The 9,950-nt window shown below is 40.8% G+C and overlaps 1 protein-coding gene across 1 annotated transcript; it reads left to right on the top strand.

The window, feature by feature from the left end:
- Positions 391-1,727, top strand: LOC108637597 (putative olfactory receptor 5AK3). The gene is given in 3 exon segments (XM_018058874.1): positions 391-484; positions 695-1,210; positions 1,213-1,727. Coding segments are annotated over 3 exon segments (1,125 nt in total).

The raw sequence follows: 9,950 nt of genomic DNA, 5'->3' as shown, positions 1-9,950 counted from the left end.
TAATTTTGTGTAAAAGAATAGAAATGCAACACTTTTAAGGAAGCAGCCACCCACGGATACAAGCACTTATTAGAGGAACCTAGAAGCGATCAGGGGTCCACTTAATCAGAATCTTGATAGGATAATTATTATTGCCTTTACTATATCAACTTGACTTTCATCACTCTTAATTCAAGTATAGATATGACATTAGGAAGACTTTTCAAGGGCTAATGAAACTAGTACAAGTCCTACCACCCACATCTGACACTGGTGTACATTTTAAGCCTGGGCTGTCTCCGCATGAAATTCTTTGTTTCATTTATGATGAAGGTCTTTGCTGATTAAATGCTTACTATGAAGAAGGGCCATAAGCCTTTCTGCTATGAAGAAACTGCCTAAGCAAAGTGAATGTGCTTAACTTCTGCTGACTCTCAGTGCTTCCAAGGCTTCATCTATGTTCAGCACTGGGCTACAGAAAAGAAACTGGCTGGTTTGGCGAAATGTATGTCAATCTATGTTTCTTAGAGTCCAAATATTAGAAGTGAATCTTCTTCTGTGAAAACTTCTTTGTTTTGAAAATGAATCTATGGCTAATATATTGTTTTTATGTGGTGATTTCTTATTTTAAAACATTGAAAGAAATTTTGGAAATAAATAAACCCTGTTGTGAGTGACTACCATGAAAATATGATTTTTACAAAGTGACATAAAGTGTTAAGGGCCTTTTCTATTCAACAAGTCATTTCTTTTCTTTCCCTGGTCTCCCTCTTGGTCCTTTCTAGACTTTTTGTGCTCATAACACTGAGAAATAGCACTGAAGTGACTGAATTCTTCCTTCGGAGATTTGGTGTCCAACATGAGTTTCAGTATTTCCTCTTCACTGTGTTTCTGATCATCTATGGGGCCTCCATGGTGGGTAATATTGGAATGATCCTACTTGTCAAGACAGATTCCAGACTCCAAACGCCCATGTACTTTCTCCTACAGCATTTGGCTTTTGTTGATGTCTGTTTTACCTCTTCTGTCACTCCTGAGATGATGCAAAACTTCATAATAGAAAATAAATCAATCTCATTCAAGGGCTGTGTCATACAATTATTGGTTTATAAAACATGTGTAACCAGTGACTGTCACCTCCTTGCTGCTATGGCAGTGGACCGTTATGTGGCCATCTACAACCCGCTTCGCTATCCCGCCATCATGTCCCGAAGAGTCTGCATCCAGCTGGTACTGGTTCATACATCATGGGCTCCATAAATGCATCTGTGCACACAGGTTTTACATTTTCACTGGTCTTCTGCAAGGCTAATACCATCAATCACTTTTTCTGTGACATTCCTCCAGTTCTTGCCCTCTCCTGCTCCAACACTGACATCAACATCATGCTGATTCTTGTCTTTGTGGGATTTAATCTGACATCCACTGTGTTGGCCATCATCATTTCCTACACGTTTATCCTGGCTGCCATCCTGAAGATCTCTTCCAATGCAGGAAAGGAAAAAGCCTTCTCCACCTGTGCCTCCCGCCTGACAGCAGTCACCATTTTCCATGGAACCCTCTCTTACATGTACTTACAGTCTTATTTGCATAATTCCCATGAAAAGAGGAAAGTGGCCTCTGTATTTTATGGCATTGTGATTCCTGTGTTGAATACCCTGATCTATAGTTTGAGAAATAAGGAGGTAAAAGAAGCTCTCAAAGTCATATGGAAAAAATTCTTTTTCAGATTGGATCCAAACTGTTAAAATTCAGTACATCAAAGCATCCAGTATAGCTGTTTGACTACTATTTAATATTTCTGAAATAGACAACTTCTTCACATCTTGGTTGTGGTTGTGGTTTAGTTGCTAAGTCATGTCCAACTCTTGCAACCCCATGGACTGTATCCCACCAGGTTCCTTCTGTTCATAGGATTTTCTAGTCAAGAGTACTGGAGTGGGTTGCCATTTCCTTTACCAGGGGATCTTCTCGACCCAGGGATTGAACCCCGGTGTCCTACACTGCAAGCAGATTCTTTGCTGACTGAGCGACCAGGGAAGCTGCAATGCTACCTCCAGAAGACAATTTCTTTGAATGCAGGAAATTCAGCAGCATATGATAGGGCTTATTTTCCCTTGGTTTTAGTTTGAGGACCATATCCCATACTACCCATGAAAAGGGGCTTTTTATAATATAATCTCTTATTTTGAGATTACAAGATATAAAGTGTGTAGACTTGACAAAGTACATAGTTATTTCAAATATATTTCAGATATAGTCTTAAAGAGTAGAAAACCCCAGCTTTGTATTTGTGCTGCTAAGTGCTTAGTTATGCCCACTTCTTTGAGAGCCCATGGACTGCATCCTGCCAGACTCCTCTGTCCATGAAACTTTCCAGACAGGAATACTGGATGAGGTTGCCTTTTCCTATTCTAGGGGATCTTCACAACCCAGGGATCAAACCTGTATCTGTTGTGTCTCCTGCATCAGCCGGCAGATTCTTCACCACTGTGCTACCTGGGAAGCTCAATCAATATTAAAAGTGAGGTTCATAATCTCCTACTCATTTAAACACATTCCCTAAATTGTCTGCATAGAGACTTCTCGTTGGTTCTGTTCCATGCATAGCCTGAAATAAACGTGCTCCTTTGAAAAGTGCCTTATCACTCAGACTGTTACTGTGGTTTTTCTTCAGTTGCTTAGCTGTGTCTGACTCTTTGCCACCACAGGGACTGCAGCACGCCATGCTCCCTTGTCCTTTACCTTCTCCTCCTGCCCTCAGTCGCTCCCAGCATCAGGATCTCTTCCAATGAGTCGGCTCCTCCCATCAGGTGGCCAAAGTATTGGAGCCTCAGTTTCAGTTTCAGCATCAGTCCTTCCAATACTCAGGGTTGATTTTCTAAAGGATTGATTGATTCGATCTCCTTGCAGTCCAAGGGACTCTCAAGACTCTTCTCCAGCATGACAGTTCGAAAGCATCAATTCTTCAGCGCTCAGCCTTCTTTATAGTCCAGCTGTCACATCCATACCTGACTACTAGAAAAACCATAGCTTTGAACGTATGGAACTTTGTCAGCAAAGTGATGTCTCTGCTTTTTAATATGCTATCTAGCTTTCTCATAGCTTTCTTTCCAAAGAGCAAATGTCTTTTTATATCTTACTCCATAGCAATAGAAAACCTGGAATGTAGATGGATCTAAAATGACAGTAATCATTCATTTATTAAAATGAGAAAAATGAAAAGGCCAAGAGTGCTCTGAATCAGGAAGACAGACTCTTGGCAAAAAAAAAAAAAAAAATAGAAAGAAACCCTCAGATGACTCTAAAGATGCCATGTTAGCTAGATAAAAGAGCAGGTTTCACACAAAATAATACCAGCCAGTCTAATGAACTGGCCAGAAAAATGTACTTACTGTTAAATAACACAAGAATTATTGGGCAAAAAAGAAAAAGAAAATATATCTTTTCAAATACACTCTCCTTCCTAAATTCTAAGAAAAGAGTAATGATAACATGAAGTCAGGGGAGCAGAACCAGAATCTGCCCAGCAAAGAGTTTGTCTATCAAGGAAGCAACCTTCTCTCCATGGCAGGCCCATGTGTCTTCAAAGGCCAGAGACAGCAACTGAGAATCATGGAACACAGACAGAGAGTGTGCTGAGATCTTGGAGGGAAAATTGGAGATTAATGTACAGAGTTTTGACTATAGATAAAATACAGTACCATATACTTGAAAGTTGCTTAGAGAAAAGATTTTAAGCATTGTCACCACAGGAAGGAAAGAGGGAAAGAAGGAGTGAGGGAAGAAGGGAGAAAGAGGAAGGAATGAAAGAAAAAAAAAGGAAAAGAAATATGCAAGTGATAAATCTATTAATGAGCTTAATTATTGTGATCATGTCAAACCTATATCAAAATGCAAATTATATACCTTAAATGTATGCAAATTTTGTCAGTTATATCTCAATGAAGCTGGTGGGAGGGAGATGATAAAGCAAAGAAAAATTTAGTGCACCTGGTTAAGTTTATGTGGCCAAATATGAAGTAACACTCAAAATACAGAGTCACACAGTGCTCTGCTCTCAATAGAGGTGAAAGAAATCCCAAAAGGAAACAAACTCCATGACAAATAAACAAAAGAAGCAAAATCTCTGAAGCTGATGTCAGTTCTGACATACGAACAGCCATTAGCAGCCATTAGCAGCCATTAGCCCTTGTCCAAGAGAGAGCCTTCCTTTCTGACATTACATAGACCAGTAATGGTCTGATGTTGCATAACCATGTATTTTTCATAAACATGAGCTGTATACTTTAGGCTGGGTGGTTCGAGACTAGACTGAGGGAAGTAGAAAATATAAACCCTACTCTTAAATAAATCAGTATTTTGTGCATTCATTTATGTATTTTCATACAATTTTAAACACTTGCATTTAAACATTTACTAGTATAGAATCATGGGACACCCATAATTGAATCGGATAGTCTCTAGCAAGAGATTTAGGAGCACCAAGATCGCTCAAAAGAAAAAAGAAAATAATACTATAATTAACCTGTTCACCTTCTTTCCAAAGCAGTTGGAGGAATGGAACCAGGACTTATTCCCAGCCTAGCATAGCAGCCTGGGAACTTGAGAGAACCACCTGGAAGGGTAGCTAGAGGTCAAAACGGGATGAAGACTAAGCACGTGTTCATGAAGCAGAAGCCTAAAGCTCCGTCATCAAGGGGATAACCCTCCTAAAAAGTGAAATCACTCAAACATAAAAGTGAATGAAATTTTGGTATACACAACTTCGATTAATTTCCAGGGAATTATGCTGAGTGAAAAAGCCAAACCACAGAGTTGTACGCTGTGTAGTTCCAGTTATATAGCACATTTGAAATGACAAAAATGTAGTAATCGAGGACAGATTAATGGGTTACCAGGGTTAGGAATGAGTGAAGAAGGGGTGGGGTGAGGTTAGGTCGTGCTGTAAAGGAACACATGGGATTCCTATTTGTGCTGTTTAGTGTCTTGACTGTGATGGAGAGTACAGGATCACTATGGATCATAAAATTTTTTAGAAATTATTACAAACACATACACACAAATGGGTATGGGGCAGATTGGGGATATCTGGATAAAATCAGTGGAATGCATCAATGTCGATAATCTGGTCGTAATATTTTATTGCAGTTTTGCAAAATATTACCATTAGGGGTATATTATTTTTCTGTCACTGCTACAACAAATTGCCATAATTTTAGTGGCTTAAACACAACACAAAGTCTAAGCTACGGTTTTTCCAATAGTCATGTACAGATGTGAGAGTTGGACCATAAAGAAAGCTGAGCACTGAAGAATTGATGCTTTTGAACTGTGGTGTTGGAGAAGACTCTTGAGAGTCCCTTGGACTGCAAGGAGATCCAACCAGTCCATCCTAAAGGAAATCAGTCCTGAACATTCATTGCAAGGACTGATGCTGAAGCTGAAACTCCAATACTTTGGCCACCTGATGCGAAGAGCTGACTCATTGGAAAAGACCCTGATGCTAGGAAAGATTGAAGGTGGGAGGAGAAGGGGACAACAGAGGGTGAGATGGTTGGATGGCATCACCGACTCGATGGACATGAGCTTGAGCAAGCTCCAGGAGTTGGTAATGGACAGGGAGACCTGGCATGCTGCAGTCCATGGGGTCGCGAAGAGTTGGACATGACTGAGAGACTGAACTAAAAACAACACAAATGTATTAGAGTCCTGGAAGCCAGCAATTCAAAAGAAATCTCCAGATCAAGTGTCAGTGGGGCTATATTCTTTTCTAGATAAACTAGGGAACAATTCATTTCCTTAATTTCTTCAACTTTTAGAAGCCACGTCTTAATCAAGAAGCTACAGACTGACTAAATCTAGCTTTCTTCTTTCACTGATTAAAGGTTTAACCTTAGCAACCTCATAACCAAACACTACTCAAAATCTCTTATTCCACAATTGTTAACTGAAATATTTTCATGGTGCAAAGTATAATTGGAAGAAAGGATGCTATTATCCAGGGCTGAGTTTTTTTTTTTTAATATATCCGGTTTTTAGGGGAAAAAAAATGGAAGAAGGGGTCGAGTCATTGTTTTCTCCAAATTTAAAAAATGCTCGAAGTGGTAATATAAGAGTGGAAGTGAATTGAAAGTGTTAGTCGCTCGGTCACGTGGGACTCCTTGCAGCCCACTGACTAGCCCATGAGGCTGCTCTGTTCATGGGGTTCTCCAGGCAGGAATGCTGGACCCGTTGCCATTCCCTTCTCCAGGAGATTTTCCCAAACCAAGGACTGAACCCGTGTCTCCTGCATCGGCACGCGGTTTCTTAACCACTGAGCTAAATATTATTTGTCCCGTTAGATGTCGCACAGAGTTGGACATGACTGAAGAGACAGCAGCAGTAGCAGCAGCCCTTAAGCTTATGTTAGCACTGGATTTCTTTTTTCATGTAGCCATGCCTTTTGCTGATTATGGTGACAAAACTGATTAAGGTCAGTTTTCTAGACCTGAATGCAATTTTTCAGACATAGTGAAAATTGTTTAACCTGATTTATAATGAGAAAGAATTTTAAGGAGTTGTTCTATAACAAGACAACACACACAAAAAAGTCCACAGTGACAGTAACACGATTAAATGTATCTTCTCCAGAGAAAGCATAAATGTTCTTCAGCTGAACACTGTTTATTCTGAATCCATTACAGCCCCTGAAGGCTCAGATTCTCAAGGGAGCAAGTACTGATCTCTTAGGCGCCGGCTTTAAACTCCCCAGTTAGCGCGAGGCACACAGAGGCCTTGGTGGGCAATCAGCCTGTACCAGTTGCAGAACGAGAATCTGGATGAAACCGTAAGTAAAACAGAACTCAGCCCATTTTTGAAAATCAGCCATGTGTCATCCCCGTGTGTGCTGGAAATTGTGGAGCAAAGGGTCAGAGCCAAAGTCCTGGTAAGTTTGACCCTGAAACTAGGAATAAAGCCTTCACTCCTGGTGACATGGTGGAAATGGAGGGAGGGGGCTGAACTTGGTTGAGTGTTGCCTGAGGATATGAATAAACCAATGACTGAAAAGTTAAACAAATGAATGAACGCACATTACAATATGCACTTAGCGTATTATTTGCATGTGTTATTCTGACCTGTTCTCAGTGCCCATTCAAAGCCCGGCCCTGTTCTGGGAACTTTACATCAGTCACTTTATACTTTAAAGTCACATCATCACAAAGCAGGCTTCTTTCTCGTACTCTTCTCTTTCAAAATAAATAAATCTATTCTAAAACAATTGATGGTAAAGAATCTGCCTGCAATGCGGGAGACCTGGGTTCAATCCGTGGGTTGAGAAGATCCCCTGGAGAAGGGCATGGCAACCCACTCCAGTATTCCCGCCTGGAGAATCCTCATGGACAGAGGAGCCAGGTGGGCTACAGACCATGGGGTCGCAGACTCAGACACAACTGAACGACTAAGCACAGCACATTTTAAAATGAAAAGGCGGCATGGTGCGGGGAGGGAGGTGGGAGGGGGGTTCAGGATGGGGAACACATGTACACCCGTGGCGGATTCATGTTGATGTTTGGCAAAACCAATACAATATTGTAAAGTAATTAGCCTCCAATTAAAATAAATAAATTTAAATTTAAAAAATAAATAAATAAAATGAAAAGGTGATGAAGTTCATAAGTTTAAAGACATTCTCTCTCTACTCTCACATTTAACAATGATCATTAGGAGTTTGGTATGAATTCTTCCTGTGCTTGCTCATGGATTAACAAAGAAAATAAGAAAAAGAAAGGAGTGAAAGAAAATTTTATTTTTACAAAGGTCCAGCTCTACAGAGAAGGCAATGGCACCCCACTCCAGTACTCTTGCCTGGAAGATCCCATGGACGGAGGAGCCTGGTAGGCTGCAGTCCACGGGGTCTCGAAGAGTCGGACACGACTGAGCGACTTCACTTTCCCTTTTCACTTTCATGCTCTGGAGAAGGAAATGGCAACCCACACCAGTGCTCTTGCCTGGAGAACCCCAGGGACGGGGGAGCCTGGCGGGCTGCCATCTCTGGGGTCGCACAGAGTCGGACGCGGCTGAAGCGACTCAGCCGCAGCAGCTCTGCACACGATTCTGCAGCTCGCTCTGTCCAGTGGGCAGTGTGACGTAAGCACCTTCCCAAGTCTCATACTTTCCCGACGATGTCCTGGTTCATCATAAGAATTACTCGTTCATTTTACTCTGTTTCCAAGCTGTGAGGCAGTGAGCATTATCACCTTGTAGGTCATCCTGTGCCACCCATTTTCTAGAGCGCAGAACTGAGGCCAAGGGGAGCTGCCTGCTTTGTCTGTATGAAGCAGTGCACCCAGAACTCAAACCCAGATCGGCCTATTTCCTTTCCAGAGCACAGCACTGAATGTAAGCGAAGCTTCCGAAGCACCAAGCTTCAACATAGGTTAAGCGTGTTCAAAACACTCAGGTACTTGGCGTGAGCGCTCATGTGTGTCCGTGTGCGTGTGTGTCCTATGTATGCCTCTGTGTTGGAACCCTTATATTAACAGTCCACAGCTCTTAAAAACATCCTCATGTCATGAATTTTATTTGAATTCAAAATGATTACGTTAACAAAGCAAATCTCATTATCTCATCAAGACTCTAGTTAGGTCTACTTGTGATGAGTGTTAGCTGCCTCTGGTAAGTGCTGTCACCCACTGGATGGAAGCCTCCCTGAAAGTGTTGCATTTAATCCATTTTACAGTAAATTTACCTGAGGACATAACTTTTATTGTTTCTTGTTCCTTCACTACAGAGTTATCCCATTCTGCTCATTTCTCAAGATATTTGAAAAAAACAAATTGTCCACATCAACCACAGGTGTGGTTGGCTACACTCCCCACCACTAAACTGTTAGTCGTTCAGTCGTGTCCAACTCTCTGCGACCCCAAGGACCGTAGCCCACCAGGCTCCTCTGTCCAAGGTGATTCTCCAGGCAAGAATACTGGAGTGGGTTGCCATGCCCTCCTCCAGGCGGTCTTCCCTACCCAGGGATTGAACCCAGGTCTCCCATATTGCAGACAGATTCTTTACCATCTGAGCCACCAGGGAGGTCCACCACTAAAGGCCCCTTCTTATTCCAAACTGAGCATCGTATCTGTGGAGCCACAGCTCTGCCTGGTTTTACTAACTCCGGAGCAAGGAGCCCTCTACTGATGTACGGGGATGTGGGGTTTTTTGGTGAGGAAATTCTGTCATTGCACAAAATTTAAGGAACATAACAATACATTTAACAAAATGAAACAGCCATTCATCCATCCACCACCTAAACTTTTCTAACTTGCTTTTTATTATGCAACTTTCCATTTCAGAAATTTATCTACATAGATGTTATAGCACCAATAGACTGAATTCTTGATGATTTACTTAATAGTTTACTTTTTCCAGTGCTCAAAGATGCTGCTATGGACCCTCCTATGTGTATTAATTACATTTATATGTACCCATATTCATGCATAGACTCAAATGTGCATGTATGTATATTCTTGTTTATATGGCCAATAATTTATCCAGGTATGTATCTATAATATAAATTTTGAACCTAAGGAAGGCATACATTTAATTTTATTAATATTTCCAAATGTGTCTCCAATATGACTATTCTAATTTATGTTTCCACCTGGAATGTGAGTCCTCATTCTCACCTCTAATTTGCATTTTAGTCTAAATCTATATTTCAATGCAGTATTAATATATTGTACTGCCAGGAGTTATATCCTTTTATGTCCTTATATCAATTGCCTAAGTTTTTCCATCTGTAAATATCCTGATTATATCTTTGGAGAATTTTTTCCTCAGCACAATTTAAGGAAATTATTTAAGTATACTGGATACTAATTGCTTTTCTATTTATATGTGTTGCAAACAAATTTAACTGAGCAAAAATTTCCAGTCAGTATCTGGTCTCTTCTTTTTGATAATGTTGATATGTTTAATTTCTTTACCGTCTGAGC

Source organism: Capra hircus, chromosome 15 (assembly GCF_001704415.2).
Source record: "Capra hircus breed San Clemente chromosome 15, ASM170441v1, whole genome shotgun sequence".
Taxonomy (NCBI): domain Eukaryota; kingdom Metazoa; phylum Chordata; class Mammalia; order Artiodactyla; family Bovidae; genus Capra; species Capra hircus.
The sequence above is the reverse complement of the archived record's forward strand: the minus strand, read 5'-3'. Positions and strand labels throughout refer to the sequence as shown.